Here is a 21,831-nt window from a genome sequence, read left to right as displayed (position 1 = left end):
TGACCGACGGTGTTAGTCTAAAGAGTAATAACTGGTAGTAATATCCGGTGTCATTAATTGTAATAAGTAACGCTATTTGAGTCCGCTAGATAAGTCCCTGTGATTACAAATAATGCCCTTGCTAAAATTTAGGATGCTCTTAAAAGTTTAAGTGCGATAAACGGTATAAATCTGGGTTACATAAAAAGGTATAACAAATAAATAAAATGTTATGTGCGGTGCGGGCTATCTACTCGTTAATATTATTAAAACCAACCAAATCGGCTAGAATGGGCTAAATTGCTTGTTTAATCATACTTATGTTATTGGCAGCCCTAGCAATTAGTATGTTAGTCAGTGATCTAACTTTAATGAGAATATATTAAAGAGAATTATAGCTCCGGGTGTACATCGTGCATTTAAGATAAATAATTCAGTTAGTCGGAGTAATTTAATACTAAATCATGCTTTGTGGTAAAGGAGGGGGGTCAAGGGGGAGGTAATCAGATGTTAGACAGGTCAGCTAATAATCCGTAATGTAGGTATTAGCGGTATTTAGAGAATAAGAATTTATCTTTATGTAAGCATGTTGTATGTTTTACTCGTCTCGTTTTCCAATACAGTATTATAGCGTTCCTTATACTTATTGAAGATATCTTTGTTGGACGTGAGATACGAAATTCTGTTACTAATACCCTGAACAAGTCCGCTTTTTATAAAGTTTGGGTGGTTGCTAAGTGCATTAATATATTTGAGATTGGTATTAGGATTAATGTATGGTTCGTGTAATCCCATGGTTAAATTACAGTTGGCATCTAAAGTAGATAGTAGAATTATACTCTTTTCCTATCGTGATAGTTAATCCAAACCATTTAAAGAACTTATATAAATTTTTTCTTTAGTAGTTCAAGCCTCCTATTGGAAGTGTTTTTAAGGATAAATAACGCATCGTCTCTAACCTCTGGGAATTCTTCGTTTAAGTGAGATGATAGATAAATACCCACTAAATCAGATACCTGTGTCGATTGGGGTGTCGTTCCTTACCCACAGTTTGCTATCGAATTTTATTATAGATTTCCTAGCTTCTATGATTACCTTAATTCCATTCATTGTCAAATTTGGTATGTTTTTAGCGAAAGTCAGAGCGCTATTTAGAACCGTAAGATTAATTGATGAGTCGTAGTTGTCTGTCTAATTGTAGGAACTTCTAACTATTTTTATTCTGTATATTGGAGAACCAGTTAAGGGCGTCGTGGGTATTTGACCATAATTCGAGAGTGATCTTGTTTTTATGGTAAGAACATATTTAATCTAAGATTAATTTATTTAGCTTGCATAGATCTGATTTGTTAGGGCAGATTAGTCTAACTTTCGTGTCTGTTAAGAATTTTTCTTTGTGGTCCCTAATTGTTATGCGGGGTCTGGAAGGTGCGAAAGGCTCAGTTTTCTCTTCTAAGTTGTAGTTTGTCATAATCTTCTTGGCGGATAGGTTCATAGCTCTTAAAGTGTTATTAGGCACTATTTTGTATTTTTTCGTAATTTCTTTATGCAACAGCCGGTGGTATAAATTAATATCCAAATTATATAAGTTCCTGGTTTTGTCGGAGTGTACAATAATTCCCTTTTGCGATTTCAGTTTGAGTAGAAGGTCCTTTAAGTATTATTCCTTAGTGGATGTCGCTTAAATTTTAGGTTCCTAATAGTATCCCATAGTTCGTTCGCAAAAGCGTCTAGGCAGCTATTTGGTGGGGGTATTTTTCTAGGTTTTAAAATTTCCTCGGTAAAATCCTTGCTGTTGTGATTGATAATCTCTGTTTGGCTACTTTTATCGTAGAATAAGGCTTTCCATCGTAAATGGTGGGTGAAGTTTGTTAATTTTGCAATCACTTCTTTTAGATATACATCTTTTGGTTGAATCGGTATATCCTTTAATGATGCTTCTATTGTTATTTGCTCCTGTCAATATTCTCCTGTCAATGTTCCTCTGATAAACTCTAAATCATTCTGACCATGTTTGTTACATGGAACGAGATAAGTGCAAATTTACCTAAAAAATAACAAACTGAAACAACTGTAAATTACATTTGAAAAAGACTCATACACATCGGGAAGATCACAAGTGCAAAAAAAGAATTTAAATATCCAGGTCAAATGAAAGAGGAGCATGGAAAAATGGCACATGATATGAAATTAACGAAACTCAGATAAATCTAAAACCTCAACATAAAATCTTATCTATAGCTTCTTCATGATCTGCGGGAGTGTCTCTATTCCTGATATGTTTTAGTACCTTGCAAAAAAAAAAAAAAAAAAGTGGTTGAAGTCAGCCATTACACATTTTGCCCCACTACAGACTTTTTTTTTTTTTTTGAAAACTGAAAACTATCAAATTACATAAGTGTGAGAAAAGGTTGATTTGGAATATTGATTGTTAGACACCAAAAATTAAATTATCCAGATATTTTAATCCCAGTTGCAACCGAGTCAAAGTTGAGGAAAAATTTCTTGAAAAAGTGTCAGCCGTGTTTCCATCTCCCTCAAATTCAACAGCAACAACAATAACAATTATCCTGACCAATTTTTATTCCCAAAGATGATGGAACAGTAGAAAACGATGTTGCAATATTTGCAATGCAATGGTTTCAAACAGGTAAGAAAAAAATAACAAAAAACAAACAAAAAAAATCAGAAATTACTCAATATGCCCCAGTTACCGATTTTGCCCACATGCCAAACAGAAGATATTTTAAAACGTATTACGCAAAGAAATTATGTGCAGTAATAGAACATAGTAACGGAGCATAGCAACAATATTAGATTAAATAAATAATTGAAAACTTCTTATTATGAAAATATATTTCGTTAAAAATGTTAAAATAGTTTCCATTGTTTTTTTTTTTTCATAACTATAAAATTCATATTTCTCACATTGTGTAGTAAAAAGGAAGAAAATATAATATGTTCGCTTATTAAAAAAAAACTAAGTTTTGCAATAATTTTGTTCGATATGAGTTTGAGGTTAAGATGTTGGCGATATAACGTAAGGGAGATCACTCTCGTTCTCTAGTTATCAACATGTGTCCGGTATGGCGGTGTCCTATGTAGACAAACCAAAGCTTATTGTATTTGACTTAGGTAGAGTATGGTATTGTTATTATTTATATATTACAAAATGGTTATATATATATATATATATAATCCATTCATCATTAGTCCAACAAACAAAAATATATTTTGTTATTATGATAATTATAGATTAAATATTTTATTCATTCGCACGCTTACCTACTTCCTTGGATATGTGTGTGTGTGTGCGTATAGTCCTGTTATATAACTGCTTTGTAATTAACCTCTCTTACCCGGCGATCTCGGATTCATAATGTTCGTTTGTAAACATGCTCGAATACAATTACTGTTTCTTTCTATGAAAATTCTATAAATGTTTAGTTATTTCATGGATTTTCTGTTATTACTGAAGATTAGAAGTGATATTAACAGTAGAGCCTCGGTCTCCTTAAATGTTCTGTAATTGTTCCTGTAGTTTTTGTTTTGTAATATAAAAGTACTATGATATAGGGTGTGGTTAGTGCTCAGTCACTAGCCAGAAATTTTCCTTGACATTTGTGAACATTTCCTTTGTTTAAAATTCTGTGTTCTGTAAACAAAAGTGAAAGTTAAATGCGGTTTGACAGATATCTTGAATGTTACGTTTTAATCGTCTGTAACAAGGGATAAACATATATTGTTCTAAAGAGAAATAAATCGTATTGTAGGTATAAATAACCAGTGTAGTTTCGGTTTTTTTGTACGCTTAGTGACAGCAAAATGTTATTTTAATAGACGAAAAAATTTAAACAGAAGCTATATGTATTTTAATTATCCTTCTATGTAGACATGCTATTAGTTGAAATAGTAACTTAGTTTATGAAATTTCATTTGTTTTATTATAATCACCATCTTGTATAGAAGTATTTTGTTTATTTTTACCATCGTTTCTTTCTGTGCTAAAAATCAGGGTATTTATTTATTAGCAACATTTCGCTCGTCTTCAGATTTGAAACCATTACAGAAAATTAAAGGCGACATGCTGGCAGAATTGTTAACACACTGTGCAAAACGCTCAGCGGCATTTCGTCCATCTTCAGATTCTGAGTTCAAATTCCGCCAGGGTCGACGTTAAATTACATCCTTTTAGGGTTGATAAAATAAATACCAGTTGAATACTGGGGTCGATGTAATCAACTAGCCCCCTTCCCCGAACATGCTAGTCTTGTATCAAAATTTGAAACCAATATCTATAAGAAAAATTGGCTTGTCCTGGGATGCCTATGAATTCTATCTTTAGAGGAAATTATTGGGTTAGATCAGTGGTTATCAACCATATTTTATTTGTAGACTCCTTTTGATTGTTTTATTCTGGTAGACCCCCTATAGTCATTCGATATTTAAAAACTAGTATTAATGATAATTCTTTCAAAATTTCTATTTTGTTCATCACACATAAACTTGTGTAGTTCAAACTGTGTAGTTTGAACTATGTAAGACATTAGAGAAAAAATAATCTAGCTGTTTCTTGCAGTAAATACTTCTAAAGCAATTTTTTTTTCCTGGATCCTTAATTTGAAACCCTTCTATGTTTACCCAATTTACTATTTGCATGCATGGATTCCCAGGGACCATATGAACCCCAGTAGAGAATCACTGGGTTAGATCTAAGCACAGCAAGATAGCTGAGTACATTAAATGAATGTGGAGGGTAGAATGGATCTTACAAGTTTAAATGAAAATATACATTTCTTATAATGGTAAAAGAGACTTATAGAAGAAATAGTATGTGTGGTCTAGTGCGTGCAATGTGCTGAGTTTCTGTTAATCAGTCAAATGGCCTTCTTTGAATGCAGTCTAGAAAGTTTGTGTAGTACTGAAGTGCTACGGCTAATATGTGAGCACTACACATCGAGCAGACCTATGATCAAAGCTATTCCAGCCATGACCATCCCATTTTTTTTAGGCATAGTTAATTGAGGATTACAATATCAATGCATCATTCCTTCTTGTAAGACAGTAAATTGTGATACGAGGGCGATTTTGCTGTTATTTCTAGCAGGTGGAGCTGTCATATTGTGGCTAGTTTCATATAAGGTCAACAACTTTTCAGGGTAGACATAGTTTCTATTTCTGAGGAAGCTTAATCTTTGTGATGCAGATTCAACAAAATTGTGTAGGTATGTGATTGCCATGAGAAATCATCAGAAATTGAGAGGCTTTTCTTTTGAGAACCTTAGTTGTTTATTGCTTATACACAGTACAATACTCTTTACTAGATGTGTGTAGTATTTGCATTTTGGTGCTGTTGACAGAGGGTAGATTAATATGTATGTGTTAGATGTTGTTTCTGAGATTTTTGTTTCTGGAATGAATAGGATAAAAATTTCACAGAGATTAGTGTAAAGGGGAGATAATTGTCCAACTGACTGTCTTGTTCATGTTAATAAACTTCTTTATGGTTTGGGTAGAGGAGGGAAATGGAAACAATATTTCATGAGTTACTGCTAATCACTACACTTTCTAGGAGCAGTCCTGCTGCAAATTGTAGCTGTGTTTGGCCTCTCGAAATCCTGTGTACACTGGGATATCATGAATTTAGAGAGAAGAGTACATGAGGCTATGTGTCCCTGCCACTCATGACATTATCTATGTTTTTGGACCACAGTTTTGTCTGGCAAAAAGCCTCTGCTGGGAAATTGATTCCACCTTCTGAGTCACTGCACAAGAAAAGATAGTTGAAGGCTGAACATCAACTGACTATCTTTTCAAACTGTAGTATGTTTGCAATGAAATAAACTCTGTTAAAGATTCTCAAGGGTCAGGTGACTGTGTTAAACTAGCCAATATATTCAGCCTAATTCTTATTTCTGAGAAAAAATAGATACATTGAGAAATGACCATAAGAGAAAAGACATGATTATTTTTATAAAAAGTTCTAATGGCTCAGTGTCATAAGCCTGGTAATGCTCTTATTCAAGTTAAGTATTACAGTGTTAGTATAAAGTGTTTATCTATATTATTAAACAACTTACCTCATAATGAAGAAAGTGCTTTGATTGGATAGTAAATTCTTACTGAACATGATTTCAATTCAAGTGAAATTATTCCAGTTTTTTATTGAAAGGATTTGGAAAAGATCTTGATTCTTCAAAATCTTTAAGTTTCTTCCAAAAAATATTAACCCTACTTCTTTTATGCTTAAATAAACTAAATCTGGCCAACAATATCATTCTAAAAATTAACAATTAACTCATCAAAATCTCAAAGCTACAAGATAATACATGATTAATTCAGAACAATGTGAATAAATAACCATTACTTTGAATGTCAAAATGCTAAACTTAATCAAAAACTTGATGTTATTTTCACCATCATTATCATTATGTATTGAATTGTATTTTTAATAGATTATACTTTGTGGCCTTTCTGGGTTGACACACATGTTTCTCCGCCTTTTGAACTAAGGTAAGATATGGCTTGTATAAATATTGAATTTGGATAATTCTATTGTTTGTCTTTCTGTGTATTTAGTTACCAATTTTAGATTCTGTTCACTTTTTAGCAATGTTATGTTGTATATTCACTTCAATTATTAGCTATTTTTCATTTTTTCAGTTGCTAGAAGTACTAGATTCCACTGTTTGCTAACAATTTTAGATTAAGATTATAATTTAGTAAATTATTAACCTCATTTTGGGATCATTTATTTACAATACTTATAACTTCATTAGTTGTCTTAGCCCTTCCTCATTATGTGTGTAGTTCCAGACTAGATTTCCAGATTAAGAGCATTTAAAATCCAGATAAAAGACATGCAAAAGTGGTCAGTGATTGAATCAATATAAATAATGTAAAATTATAACCTTAAAAGCAACAACTCTTTGTAAATATTTAGTCGTTTAATTTTAGATTCATACTTTTCATTTTTAGATTCAAAGGATAAAAGAATCTTATGAGATGGGTTACCATTGCTTTTCTTTTCAGAAGCAATGTGAAAAGAAAATTAACTCTTATTCTTAATTATTTTACTTGCCTTAACAGATGTATTTTACCTGTAAATGACTTCACATTCCCTGTTTACATGCTTTATTGACTTCTTAGATTTATATTTAAAAAAATTCCATTATTTTGTAATTTCCTCAAACTGATTACAAATCATCTTGAACCTACTGATGTTTTAAGGAAAAAATTGTACAAACAGGAATAATTGTACAAAATAAAAAATGATTGTGTCACCTGTAGTCTCTTAAATGTTGTTTTCCATAACTGCACTATTATTTGGTTTCTACAAAAAAAACAAAAGAAAGATTTATGTTCCAACTTTTCTTAACTACATTATTCACCAACCCCTTTTCATGATTTTTTATGTTGTTTCGCAATAATGTTTTTATGTATCTTTCATAATTGGAATATTGTTAAACTCTTGCAGCCATAGTATTGACTCTTCCACATTTCCGCAACTATATCATTGTCCAACTAACAATGAACCTCTATGTGGTTGCTCAATCAGCTAGAAGTAGCAGCTAAATCTCCTTCCCAACCATATCTTACTATCTTTAAAAAGAAGAAGAAAAGATAGACTGGATAATGTAATGCTACACAGACTATCCCTGAATAAAAAAATTCTGATGGTCAAAGCTGGGATATTTTTGATTAATAGCTGGTTTGATGAAGACTAACCTAGGTTAAACAACAGCATCCTGATATTGTTTAGCTATCACAACTTATTCCTTCTCATTCCTACACTAACTTTCTCTACTGTGAGGTAATATTTATCACCACTTAAACGTAGATGTTCTATTCAAACAAACTATACAGCAGTAAATATTGTGAGAGAAACTCTCATATTGACTTTTGGTGCAAAATACACTCTTGTTTATCTGAGTCACTGCTACCTCTAGTGGTTGAGCATCCATCATTAATAAGACCAAGAAAGGTCAAAATCACATGATCTGGTGGTCTCAGTGTTGGAGGTGGCAGGGATTTGTTTTCCCACTAGCTATATAAATACAAGAGGGCATTTTGCACTAAAAATCTATATAAGAGTTTCTCTCATGGTATCTACTGCAGTATAGTTTGTTCCAACAGAACATCCATGCTTAAGTGGGTATAAGTATATCTTCTCAGTATTAATACTATCTATGTCACTAATATGTGGAGGTATGTGGCTTAGTGGTTAGGGTATTGAACTCATGATCGTAAGGTTGTGGTTTCGATTCCTGGACTGGGTGATGCATTGTGTTCTTGAGCAAAACACTTCATTTTCACGTTGCTCCAGTCCACTCAGCTGGCAAAAGGAGTAATCCTGCGATGGATTGGCGTCCCGTTCAGGTGGGGAATTTCTACGCCACTGAAACCAGGAAACCGGCCCTTATGAGCCTGGCATGGCTCGAGAAGGAACATTTATTTATATCACTAATATATGTTTTAACAAGCTCACTGGCTAATTGCAACACCAGCACCCATCCTGACATTGCTTTTCTATATAACGCTGGTGTGCAGATGACTTGCTGCTACCTCTAGCAGTCAAACATCCATTATTGATAAGACCAAAGAAAGTTGAAATCATGTGATCTGGTGGTCTTGGCGCTGGAGGTGATATAAACAGGGTGCATTTTGCACCAAGAGCCAATATGAGAGTTTCTCTGATGGTATCTACTGCCGTATACTTTGTTCTAGTAGAACGTCCATGTTTAAGTGAAGATAAATATTTCTTCTCTGTCACTAATATATATTTTTTAACAAACACACTGGCTAATTGCAACACCAGCACCTGTTCTGGTACTCTTTTTCTATATATTGCTGGTTGGGAGATAAGTTGCTGCTACCTCTAGCAGTTGAATGTCCATCATTGATAAAACCAAGGAAGGACAAAATCACACGATCTGGTGGTCTCAGAACTGGAGGTGGCAGGGATCTATATCTCTGTTAGTGATGTAAACAAGAGTACTAGGGCCTCCGTCGGTCGTGGCTGACCATGGATGATGTCATCTGTCCATTGAGTTGTCTATTCAGTTTTTGCAACGCCTCCTGTGGCTGTAGAGACCGATGCGAGAGTGGCAGTCTCATTTGCAGAGGTCACACCTATACGTTGAATCCGGTCACTATGAATCTATAAGTTGAATCTGGTCTGTTGGCTGTCATTTTTATTCTGCGGGCTCAGTTTTCAGTTTTCAGCCGCCACCACCCTCAAATTCTCTTTGCCAGTCTGCAGGAGGGATATGAAGGCACTTGGCATCAACACCAATTCCTGGGAGGATCTCACAGCCGACCGAACCAGCTGGAGAGGCACTCTTCACAAACAACTGCAGACTGGCAAAAAGAAGAGAAACAAGAGTACATTTAGCACCAAAAGCCAATATGAATTTCTCTCATGGTATCTACCACAGTATAGTTTGTTCTAACAGAACATCCATATTTAAGTTGGGATAAGCATTTTCTCTCAGATCTCTCAGTTTTGATACTATCTCTGTTGCTAAAATATAATTCTCTACTGTGTTTTGTCAAGTTAATAAGCAAGCCTCTACATGGAACTGATAGAAATAGTAGTCGAATCTCCCTCAAATTACACTTTTCTGTCTTAAGAAAGGAAAGAATACATTGAATGATATAGTTAAACATACTTCTACAAAGATAGGAATGGTCATAGCTGGAATATTTCGAACCATAGGCCTGCTCAATCAGATCTGAAGTTGATTTGGTAGATGGAAACTGAAAGAAGCCCATCGTATATATATATATGTGTGTGTGTGCTTTTGTGTTTGTCCCACACCACTGCTTGACAACCGGTTTGGTGTGTTTATATCCCTGTAACTTTGCAGTTGGGTAAAAGAGACCAATAGAATAAGTACTAGACTTTAAAAAAAGTCCTGGGGTCAATTTTTTGACTAAGAACCCTTCAAGGCAAGTGCTCCAGCATGGCCATAGTCAAATGATTGAAATAAGTAAAAGATAAAAGATAAAAAATATTGGCATCACTAGTATTGCAGACTAGTGAAGATTATGAACACTGTCCTTCCCTTAGACCAGTGTTCTGCAACATTTTTTCACTAGCAGTAGGCTTATATTCTTTTCAAAATTTGGTGGCACACCTAAACTAAAAGTATAGGGAAAAAAATTATATTCAGGTTACACTGCAGCACACCTAGCATTGTCTTTGGCACACCAGTGTGTCATGGTATACCGGTTATGGAACACTGCCTTAGACTAAGTGTAAAAACAAAATCTATTGTTACAAATGCAGTTGATAGAGGAAAAGTATTAGTTTTTACTTTTTGTTAAGTAACACGGGGCAATGTAATTCAGTTATTGCTGTCAGATTTTCTCTTTAATTCTGGATCAACTGAATTACTGCTGACAAGTAGCTAAATTTTGCATAAATGTATTGAAAGGTGAGATAAATTTTCTTTCCATTCTTTGTCAAACCTGTATATGATAATTATTTGAATTTCTTTTTTATTAGGAAGGATAAAGTATATGATTCCCTTGGAGACCATGTGACACATTTCCCTGAAGTTCCAGAGGTGTTGCAGTCCCTTCAAAATGAAGGTTATAAGCTTGGTGTTGCTTCCAGGTATTTCAGTTCATTATATTTCTGGATTAATCATGTGGTCAAATATGCTATTTTTATTTATAAAAATCACTTCCAAATGTAATTTTTTCATTAGAAATATCTGAATTTTCTGTTGAATTCTTCTTTTTATTTCTCTAGAACAGGTGCAATAAAAAGTGCAAAGCAGTTGATGGATTTATTTAACTGGAGTAAATATTTTGAATTTTCTGAGATTTATCCTGGAGATAAAACAATTCATTTTTCCCAGTATGTATTACATTTAATATTTCTCCTGTAAAACATTATTAGTAACATATATCATACCTCCATACCTTTTCAATATGACAGTTATTTGTATAAATTTAGGTATAATGTTTTGTTTTGTTTTGTTTTCCAATAGAGAAAATTTAGATGGTTGAATTTGAAAACAAAGTTATGAGAAAATATAAACAAGTTTCAGAGACTAAGTTGGAGAATAAAAATAAACAGAGAGGACAAAAATGGTACCCTCTACAGTCAACATTCACATTCTGCTAAAATTAATTTTGCTTTTCATTCTTTGGTGATTAGTATGGAAAGATCTTAAGATAACCAACTATATCCCTCACATATAAGACTGTAGCTTCTATTAATATTAAAATAAAGCATTCTGAGATTATCATAAATTGCTAGTGCTGTTTCTGAATCCTTCTACATATTGAATTCATGATCTGATCAATTTCAGAGATTCTCATGTCTGTATCAAAACCTACCACCACTTCCAACATTATCATCTTCAACATCATTGACACCATTCATTATTCTAATATCTTTTATTCTTGTTGATATGTGTTGGATCCATATACTATGAAGTATCCTTCTTTTCATACCTAATATTTTCTAATTTCACATATTTGTCATATCCATTAGTTAATAACTTTTCTCTTTGTATTACCATTAATAACAAGTATGCTGATATTTAAGACACATTTCGTTTTTAAAATACCTTCATTTGTTCTGATACACTATCTCAGTTTTAAGTACTGTGAGGAACATTAAACTCTGCTTCTCTTTTATTTTGGTAAGCTGACATTTCTCTAAAGAAATATCTAGGCCCTACTTTTTGTGGTTCTTTTTCTTTTATTTGTTTCATTTCTTCTCAGGTTTTTTTACCATGTTGTTTCACTTTTGTATTATTCTGAAGTACTGGGTCTCTCCTCTGGATCTGAATACAATTCAGTCTCTGAGTATAAACAAGCTTCTACCATTGTGTGAAATTTACTGTCATAGAAGCTCTGTCAGCTTTCACAAGTTTCTTCTTGTTCATTGTCTTCATTCTGCATTCATTGTTTCAAACTGGCTCTCATTTTATCTCTGTTTAACAGAACTTTTCGTTCAAACATTATTATGTTAATGATAAACCTTGGTTTAAATTTTTTTCTGGTTTGAAATTTGTCAGGCCCAACAGAACATAGCCAGCTAGTTGGTTGGCTTTGTGAAGTCTAAACTGAAATAGTATATACATTTGCAGTATATATATATACATCTAATATAGGATAAAATTTTTCGAAAAAAATTCTATCAATGGTCAGCATATTAAAAAATACCTTTAGAGGTTAAATTTATAAACAACTTATAAACAAGGGCAAAAGAAAAAATTCTAATGCCAAAAACAGACATAAATCGTCAATGACCATATAATTTGTGCTTACAGTGATGAATTATATGGTTATTGATGATTTAAGTCTGTTTTCGGCATATTTGGCATTAGAATTTTTTCTTTTGCTCTTGTTTATAAGTTGTTTTTATATAGAAGCATGTATCTGACTCATACATTGTTCGCTTTCCAGATATTTGTACATTACTGCATATACTTTATATGCACTTTCTGACAAGTTGTGATGCACCTGAGCACTGTATACAATAATTTCATTATTATTATTATTATTATGTAGTGTCGGTGGCACATAAAAAAACACCATCCGAGCGTGGCCGTTTGCCAGCCTCGTCTGGCACCTGTGTCGGTGGCACATAAAATCACCCACTACACTCTTGGAGTGGTTGGCGTTAGGAAGGGCATCCAGCTGTAGAAACACTGCCAGATCTGACTGGACTGGTGCAGCTTTCGGGCTCCCCAGACCCCAGTTGAACCGTCCAACCCATGCTAGCATGGAAAGCGGATGTTAAATGATGATGATATATATATTCTTCCACTCTGTTAATTTTCACTGTGTAAATTGAACCTATTAATATAAATTCATCATCTGAAAGCCTCCAGCTTTTGCTTTCTCTCATTTTGCATCTATACGTATATACATATTTTCTATTTCATACCCAAACTATTATATTTGATATATTTAATTTATTTAGCTGCATAATTGCCCCTCTCTCTCTTTCTATCTCTCTATATATATAATACACACACACACAATGATATTTACAATCATGGCCTTTAAAATACCTTTATTTTCATCATTATGTATGCTTTTTGTGCTGGTAGGGGTGGGATGGGTCTTCATGTTCTGTATCATTTTTTAATGAGATCTACTCCTATCCTAAAGGCTGGTGCTCACACACGTCATTTGGCTTGGTTTCTACAGTTTCTTTGCTCATTTGTCAAACACTTCACATTTTTTTTTGTGGCATCATCATTAGAAATGTAGTCTTGTTCATTATTCACCTATGGAGGGAGCATGGCAGGTTCCTAGCACCAGTACGGTGTTAAAGAGTGCTCAGTATGTTATGGCGTCTAATTTGAGGGAATAGGAGAAGGAGCAATGACAACAAAAAGGGTAATTGAGAAGGCTGGAATTAGAGTGAATAACCTAGAGTGTGTACATTTGCTCTTTTAAACAGGGAGAGAAACTAGAATGGTTAGGAGAGTGGAAGGAGAAAGAGTATATGATGGAAGAAAGGCATGAATATTTCAGAGTAGAATCGAAAGATGTGACTGGTAATATCAGAGGTGGATAAAGGTAATCGTGAGTGATGAGAGGGAGTACTGGCTGATAGGACAACAGGGCAAAATTATGCTGCGTTGGTGCAGATAAGAGGGATCAATACAATATCTCGGTTGGATATTCCTTTGAGATAATTCTCACAAAGGTTTGATAAAACTGGTCATCTTCCTTACCTGTTACTCCTTCCTCCCATGGAAAACCCAATTATCTGATAGAAAAGTCCTAATGGTCCAATGCTGTATAACTTTTTGTAGGCTTATAGTGGTGTGAAGACCAATGTATACATCACTCTAACACTGAGGTTATTAATGTGATGTACACTATCGTAACACAAACCATTCTACACACAGTCTTTGTTTGCTTGAACTTGTTACCTCCATATCACTTACAAATGTATCTATCAGTACACAACGTCTGCCATTACTTCTAGCATGGTATCTCACACACTTGGCTCATATTTATATTTTAATATTTCTCTCTCAGAATTAGCCCATGTTTTATTCTAAACAACCTGCAGACTTTTATACTGATGTTCAATCATGTCACTGTTGCACAAGTTATCCCTGACCTCCAGTCTGAGTCATTATGAATGGTCTAAGGGCAACTAACCTACTTTCTGAGAATAACCTTTAAATGATAAATGTCAGTGTATGGCTTAAGATCATGACTCGGAAATGTATACAACCTTGCTTATATGGCTTGTGTGTGTTTGCATAGCCCTGCTTGTGCACATGCGCAGACACATCGCAATCCAACAAGGGAACTTTTATATGGTCACTCAGCTTACTGCTTACTAGAAATAGCTTGCATCTCTCACATTATGCTCTAATTTGTTATAAAAGGAAACATGAGATAGTGTGGTCCTGGATGCATTGAGCATGATTAAGAGACCAGGGCTGTCCTGTGGGTAGCCTCAGCAATAATTGCAGTCAGTGTATGTATGTAAACCTTTACTCAAACACACACACACACTATAAACCATGCTATGAGAAAAATGCAGACTTTATTTCAATAGATTAAGTTCACATAACTTTTTACTAACTCAAGAAGAAATTCCAGTTGTTAGCAGCAATTTCAGTTTGTGATGAGTCCAACCATTTAGACTTATACCATTTTATTTATATTATATTCTAATAAAATAAAGCTAATAGAATCAAAAGGGGGTGAAAACAGACAACCTCACAGAAAAGTCTTTTATTTTGCTATCAAGGTTTCATAAACACAGCAACATCCCATATGAAGATATGTTATTCTTTGATGATGAAGGGAGGAATGTAACAGCTGTTGGTAACATAGGTAAGAATATATTTTAATAAATTCATTGCTTCATCATTTCATTTTTACATGCATGTTTTTGTGTATGTGTCTTAACATGTGAAAGAGAAAAACAAAACTGGATCTTGCATGAATGAATATTGATTCTCCTTTGAATTACACTGTGTAACACAATTTTTGTCCTTGGGTAGTGACTGTTATTTCCTAGTTGCTTACCCCTAGAAAGTATGGAAAATGGCTAATATTTCCTTCTAAATTTACTTTTGTTCCATTTATTCAAATGCCAAATAATTCCTATCAGCATATGACTATGATACCCTCCTCCACATGATAGCCACTAAAGGACATGCTCAAGTGGTTAAGGTCAAGCAAATCTGTAGTATTGAGCAGACTGTTTGCTATAACAATATTTCTGTAACTCAGCACTGAATCTACCTGAAATGTAATGGAAAGTAGGTCAGTTTCAAATTATTGATGTCTAGGTCACAAAAGCAAGGTTTGAAGGTAATAGTAGTCATTTCCTTTTATTTCTAGATTGAAGCAAATAGGAAATAACACTTACTGACCAAAGACAAAAAAAATTTGTTACACAGTGTTATAGAGTAAGCAACTGAGTATTCCAGACATTTTCAGACAGAATCAACATAGCACTATGACAAAGATGGCACAGTCCATTGAATGGGTATCTACATAGTTTCTGTTTATCTAATCTCACTCACAAGACGTAGTTTGAACTGAGTTTGTCATAAAAGACTCATGCTTAAGATATCATGCAGTGTGATCATGTCTGAGATTTCAAGATTTGAACTAAAATTCTTGACCACTCAGTTATGCCTGTTCTCATATGCCATCCACACACACGTATTAATGTTTGTTTTTTGTATCAAGCTATATATAAAAACAATTTAACATTAAACTGAAAGATTACTCAATACTTTTCATATTTATGAACTTTTACAAAGGAAAAGGCTGATAGTGACTTCAAAGTTTTGATTTGCTTTCATCAATCAGAAAGTAAGCAAGCTGAAATCTTTTCCTTGCAAAAGTTTATAAAGGTGTCTTTTACTTGTTCTAGTGCTGGGGCACTGTTTTGAATGGTTTTAGTTGAACAATTTGACACAGAAGACTTATTTTTTTAAAGCCTAGTACTTCTATCAGTCTCTTTTGCTGAACCATTAAGTTACAGGGATGTAAACACACCAACACTGGTTGTCAAGTAGTGGTGGACAAACAAACAAGAACACTCACACACACATATTTATATATATGTACACAACAGGCTTCTTTCAGTTTTCATTTACCAAATCCACTCACAAGGTTCTGGTCAGCCTAGGGCTATAGAAGACACTTGCCGAAGGTGCCACACAGTGGGACAAACCCTGGAACCATGTAGTTAAGAAGCAAACTTCTTACCACACAGCCATACCTGCATCTATATACCACACTTTCACCTATACATACACACACACTCAGGCATGTATATATTATTCTCAACATATATACACAAGATATTTTTTCTCTTCAACCTATTATTATTTTTGTCTATTTTGACCAGCTCTGTGATCAGTATCATTCCAGCTATAATTTCTGATACTGTATCTAGAACCATGTTATCTACTGTTTCATCTTTTTGTAAAATGGAAGGGTATGATTTGAGGAAGATTTTGTTGCTATTTCTAGTATTGCAATAGTTTTTGGTGGTGGCCACAGAAGCAATGTGAACTAGGTCAGAGCATGACATGTGTCCTAGATGCAAGAACCGTTTAATCATAGGATAGTAGTGAAATGAAGGCTATGGACTCAGCAAACTCCTCTGGAATTTGTAGGAATATTTTGAAATTTAGCTCCTGTTGCTGTTTAGCCCAAGGTCATCTCTGACCAGTTAAACCCATGAGAGAAGATATTCCAGCTGTTATTGTTCCACCTTTTTGTCTCCAGATTTAATATATCTAGAGCTATATTACCCATGTGTCTTCCTTTTTCAAAGATAGAGTATAGTTTTGAGAGAAAATTAGTTGCCAATTCAAATAAAGGAAGCATTTGATGGCTGAAAAGAAAACTGCTGTGTTTTATATTCATCATACTAAAGACTTTTTCTTTATGTTCCTTCATTTCATTAAGTGGTGTGTGTAGAATCTTTGCAGATATGAGAAAGGTTCATATGTATGTTTTTTTTGTTTTGTTGTTATTCTTTTATATGTGTATAAGAAAGAAGAAATAAGAAAAGACAGTAATGAAGCAAGAAATATCGGATGATATTCTTGAATTCAAACTAGATGCTAACAGTATGGTTTCAAATTTGGGTACAAGGTCAGCAATCTCATGAGAGGGTGTAAATCAATTACATCGACCCCCATTACTTAGCTGGTACATATTTTATCAACCTTGAAAGGATGAAAGGCAAAGTCAACCATTTGAACTCAGAATGTAAAGTGGGAAGAAATACTGCCAAGCATTTTTCCTGGTGTGGTAATGATTCTGTCAGCTCACCACCTTAGACACCACAGTAATATTATTGACATACTGATGTAGTGTAGGACACCATTTGACAAAGGTTAAAATTAGAGATTATTATTGAAGGCTTTAATCACAGATTTCACTATTTGCTGACCGAATCTCATTCTTGTAGATAAATTTAAGAACTTTAAGGTAATTTTGAATGCTGTATGGCGTTTCAATGAAGGCAACTGGAAGAAGATGGTTAAGCATGTGTATACTTAGTGGTTAGAACCTACATAGTTAACTAACAAAATCATGCTTCTTCAAAAAAGTAAATAGGGAGGGATAATCATAAATTGCAAGGAAGGTAAGTAGGATCCCTGTATAGTGGTTAAGTTTGTTGCAAAAACGCAGTGTTAGTCAAGTGGTATTAAGGGAATACTTGGACTAACCATATATGAATGTAACTGCAATGAAAATGTTAACTTGTACTGGGTGGGAGTTGATGATGGGAAGGAAATAATACTATGAATATTTAATAGATGGAAAGGAAAAAGATTATATATTTAGTTTGTGTTTTTTTTAAAATTTTGTAGGTGTAACAGCAATTCATGTACATAAGAATACTGGAGTTACTAAAGAAGTGATGGAAGAAGGACTAAAAAAATTTGCTGAAAACAAGAAAAAAGCTGCATCCTAGCCTTTTATGGAAATCTTCTGTAACTGTTTCTATTATTTAATGTTAGACTTTTGCAAAATCCTTTCATCCTCTGTTTTTATACAAAAAATGAAGGTTTACTATAGCACATATTGTTATATACATGTTGCATTCAAATTTGAATTTTGCCTGGATGAAAATGGCTGAAGTTTAAAACCAACCTGATCAGACCTTAACATATGTTTTCAGTTTTTATGAAATATTTATTATGTAAAAGAATAAATTTAACTTTTAAAATGCAATGAACTCATTTGTTTTTGTACTTATCTTCTTGAAAGCAATAGAATATTTTAAACTATATTTTTGTAGTTTATCATGGAAACATTTTAATGTCTCAGTACTTTTAGTCCTTGTGAATACACTGTGTTTGTTTCTTATTCTTTTCCTTTTAGCTGCTGAAAATCAAACAATACATGGCTAAATATATTATGGGCATCTATAATCTCAGTATATCTGATCTACCTCAGGCTTTAGCTAAGAGTGCTGTTAAAACATTGTTTTTTTCAGATCTTTCATTATTGGCCTTAAAATGCTTCCTGCAAGAAGGATTGATTGACTGTGAAGATTTACAATGTTGCAAAATATGTTATGTTGATTTTAACAACTTATTACCAATGAAATATAAAATAACACCTTGCTTTTGGTCAAAAATTAGCCTCAAGTTTTATAGTAATACATGTTTGTTTGCTGAGAAAATTTTGTGGAAACTTTTTACTCCAAGTTTATTTATGTATATATAAATATATGCACAGGGTGTCCAGAAAGCTTCGCCTGATTTTTATTTTACTGTACATATACAATCAGGCAAAACTGTCTGGACACCCTGTATATATAAAATTTGAATACTGAATCGAAAGTTCAAGCTCTGTGAGAGTTCATAGCAGAGTAAGGTAAGTTCAATTTCAATGAGTTGTGTAGAAGCATATGATATACCATTCGCACTATATTATATAGTTTAGTGCAAAGTTACACAAGGTATAATTTTTAATCAAATTAAACAAAAAAAAAAATGCAAAATGGCATTAGAAACAATACTTGTCAGGAATGATAAAAGAAGGAAGTCTGAAATTTTAACTGAATATTCATGAAGATATCCTATAGGGAGTGAGTCTGATATGTGGTAGGTACAGTAACAACTTTGCACTTGTTTCAGTCTTAGATTTTTTCAGTAATATATACTCTAACGTGTACTTAACAGATTTTAGGATGACTTATAAGACAATTTAAAATAATTACAATAGAAATTTTTCCAGGGATGCTATTATGTAGAACATATAGTTAAGTGCAGGCTAACAATGTAGTTGGCTCAAAAGGAGTTTTAGTCAAAATGTATCCATAATTAGAAAAAAAAAACTCATTAAGCATTAATGACAGTTCTTTTCAAGAAGTGTATTCCCTGGGAAATTTTCCAGCATCAGTTGATTATATTACATAATCAGTGAATAATTTCATGTAAAAATTATATTCTTTCAGTTATTCTAAGGTCTGTTATGTCAGTGAAGTACAGTCTAATACAACTGAAACATATCCAGAGTTATCATTCTTACCAAGAATTAAAAATACACAGCCCATTGCATATCTCCAGTTAATGTTTTAATCAATTTAAATTGCCAAGTTCCTCTTGTCCTTCTTACAAAAACTAAACTTCTTTCCATTAATCGTTACAGGGACTCTGATGATACTCCTACTTCTGTGTCTTACAGTCTTCTCTAGTTTTTAGTCTTCACCTGCTAGGTTTAACGATTTCTAAAGATCTTATCTGGAATTGTATTAGGTCTATTATTAATTCAGCTGCTTTGAAGTATGGTTCTCTATAACAAAATGACTATTATCTTTCTTCCAAATATATTCATCTGTTTAAGTTTATTTATCCTTGCATGGAATAATACTTTCACATTCAAGCTGGTGTTCCTTGTACTATTTTTCTCCTCCTTGGTCAAATTCAAAAGCAAGCAAAACTTGTTCCACAGTTAAATATGAACTTAATTCTTTTAAGACTAGCATTGATCCTTTTATAACTTTTAAAAGTGTTTCACATTTGATTTTTTTTTTCTTTCATTTTCTTTAGTAACTCCTAACATACTAATAAGTTGCACAAGGGCCTGGATCAGAAATTCTTATTATTACTAAAGATTTTTTTATCATATTTTTAATTTTCATTGATAAAAGTTGTTTTTGGTTCACAATTACCTATATGATCTACATGCAAAATTTTACTGTAGCAAAATTTCTAATACTAATACTTTATAATTGATTACCTTACTATATGTCTTTTTTATATCTAGATGGCCTTAAGGAGAAAACCCTCAATCTTAGCTTAAAAGACAAAATGTATAGTTTCATCAATGAATTAAAACATGTCAAATAGCAAAGCTTGAAGACCACATGCCATATTAATTTTATGGAATTTACTCTAAATAAAACATAATTTCATGAAATTAGATTCAATATGGTGTTATTTAAGTTAATCTGAAATAAAACATTGGAAAAATACGTTTAAGATCTTATAGGAATTGAATCTTTAGGAATTTGAAATTCTTCATCAATAGTGATATCAGCCACATTTGAAAGTTCATCGTCACTGTATAATAAGGTATCTTCCTCATCAGCAGGTAACGGTGAATTTGACTCGAGTTCTGATGAATCTAAAGAAGCTTCTTTATCTGAATCCAACACGCCCCGGATGCTGTCTAAAATAGTAGGATGTGGTTTGTGAAAGCCAGGAATTAATATGAGGCTTTTCTCTGAGTAAGGTTCAATGAAGTTAGCAACATAGGATGCACAGCCTCTTGGGTCGTGATCACCATTTTTGGCAGGTTTATTCCAAAATGTCTTTTGTGAAACTGGAAATGGCTTTTGTTTGTTGAGTCGAATTTCTTCGAGAAGCCATTGAGTAAGTTCAGGGGAGAAATATTTACTGAACGTTTGCTGTACCTTGCTTCTAGAGCGAATGAGGAGCATCTTGGCTACAGTATTTGGATGTAAGAAGGCTTTTATAGCTCTCCATACGCCCTGGAAGACTGGACTGTGGTTAAGGCATATCACCATGCCGAGACGTTCGGGATAGTGGTTGGACATGATCTGAGTAACACCATAACCGAGGCGTGGGTTGCATAAAGGAAGTCTCAAGCCTGAAGTGAAAAAAGGCAAATTATAGTTAGAATTATATTTCTCAATTTTAATTATCTTACATTCAAACTCATTAATATTTTATAGAAATATTTTTGTCTGTAAAGGATAGCCAATTAACTGAACATAAAGAGAATTTTATGGAAATGTTATTCTGGTTTGAGAGTTTATTTAAAATCAGAGTAATATCTATAGACACTGACAGTGAGATGACAATGAAACAAAAGCAACTGAGGTACCAAAACTATGGTAATTGGGCACACTGAATTATTAACTGTTGGGTACTCTTGCAAAATTATCTAAAAATGGTTATTTAAATGGATCAGTGAAACTGGGAAGTTTTGGCTGTGTTATTAACGAAGCTGAGATTAATATGTAATCTTTGAAACAATTAGTCATACTAAATATGCTTCTTGTTTATTTGCCTAATCATAATCAGAGATACCTATCACTGGATTAATTATTACGCTGATTTACATCTGGTGGAATGAAAAGAGTTGTATCTCTGCAAATATTATTAGCTATGCAAATAAAGAAGAAACATTATGAACTCAACCTGAAGGGGACATATTTTACAGCACTTATACTGATCTGCTTCTTCTCTATCAATCTCTTAAATATGTTTGTCTCATCAACATTCCACATCTATTTAGATAATCATGAACTGAAATTGGACTATATACTGTAAATCTTCGAGTATAGTCCGCCCTTGAGTATAATACGCAGGGGATTTTTAGGGGGCTGTACCTCTG

The 21,831-nt window shown here is 33.4% G+C and overlaps 2 protein-coding genes across 8 annotated transcripts in view; one reads left to right on the top strand and one right to left on the bottom strand.

Annotated features, from left to right (window-relative positions):
• The first annotated feature begins 2,595 nt into the window (after positions 1–2,595).
• Positions 2,596–18,565, top strand: LOC115209912 (magnesium-dependent phosphatase 1). Of its 3 annotated transcripts, XR_004998326.1 has the most exons (7): positions 2,987–3,114; positions 6,435–6,492; positions 10,490–10,600; positions 10,739–10,846; positions 14,729–14,814; positions 17,829–18,039; positions 18,105–18,565. XR_004998326.1 is itself a non-coding variant. In XM_029778512.2 (6 exons), exons 1-6 carry the CDS (start codon positions 2,611–2,613, stop codon positions 17,930–17,932), a joined length of 486 nt encoding a protein of 161 aa, XP_029634372.1. In that variant the 5' UTR covers positions 2,596–2,610; the 3' UTR covers positions 17,933–18,565. The 3 variants fall into 3 exon arrangements, 2 of the variants coding, with proteins under 2 accessions (XP_029634372.1, XP_029634371.1); XM_029778512.2 differs by lacking the exon at positions 2,987–3,114 and adding an exon at positions 2,596–2,629 and having other exon boundaries at positions 17,829–18,565; XM_029778511.2 differs by having other exon boundaries at positions 17,829–18,565.
• A 1,759-nt stretch (positions 18,566–20,324) lies between these two features.
• Positions 20,325–21,831, bottom strand: part of LOC115209833 (CRAL-TRIO domain-containing protein C3H8.02) — a 166,408-nt gene continuing 164,901 nt past the window's right edge. For all 5 annotated transcript variants that reach the window (XM_029778396.2, XM_036501328.1, XM_029778397.2 and 2 more), the window contains one exon: positions 20,325–21,081. In XM_029778396.2, the coding sequence (XP_029634256.1) occupies positions 20,447–21,081 (635 nt within the window). In that variant the 3' untranslated portion in view covers positions 20,325–20,446. The remainder of the gene's footprint in view (positions 21,082–21,831) is intronic.

This window comes from Octopus sinensis, linkage group LG3 (assembly GCF_006345805.1).
Source record: "Octopus sinensis linkage group LG3, ASM634580v1, whole genome shotgun sequence".
NCBI classification, from domain to species: domain Eukaryota; kingdom Metazoa; phylum Mollusca; class Cephalopoda; order Octopoda; family Octopodidae; genus Octopus; species Octopus sinensis.
This window is presented reverse-complemented; position numbering and strand designations above follow the sequence as displayed.

Coding starts and splice junctions, on each gene's coding strand:
- LOC115209912 (XM_029778511.2), top strand. CDS start 3,066: ATGGCGGTGTCCTATGTAGACAAACCAAAGCTTATTGTATTTGACTTA. Junction 10,601..10,738: donor AAGCTTGGTGTTGCTTCCAG/GTATTTCAGTTC, acceptor TTATTTCTCTAG/AACAGGTGCAATAAAAAGTG. Junction 10,847..14,728: donor AAAACAATTCATTTTTCCCA/GTATGTATTACA, acceptor TTTGCTATCAAG/GTTTCATAAACACAGCAACA.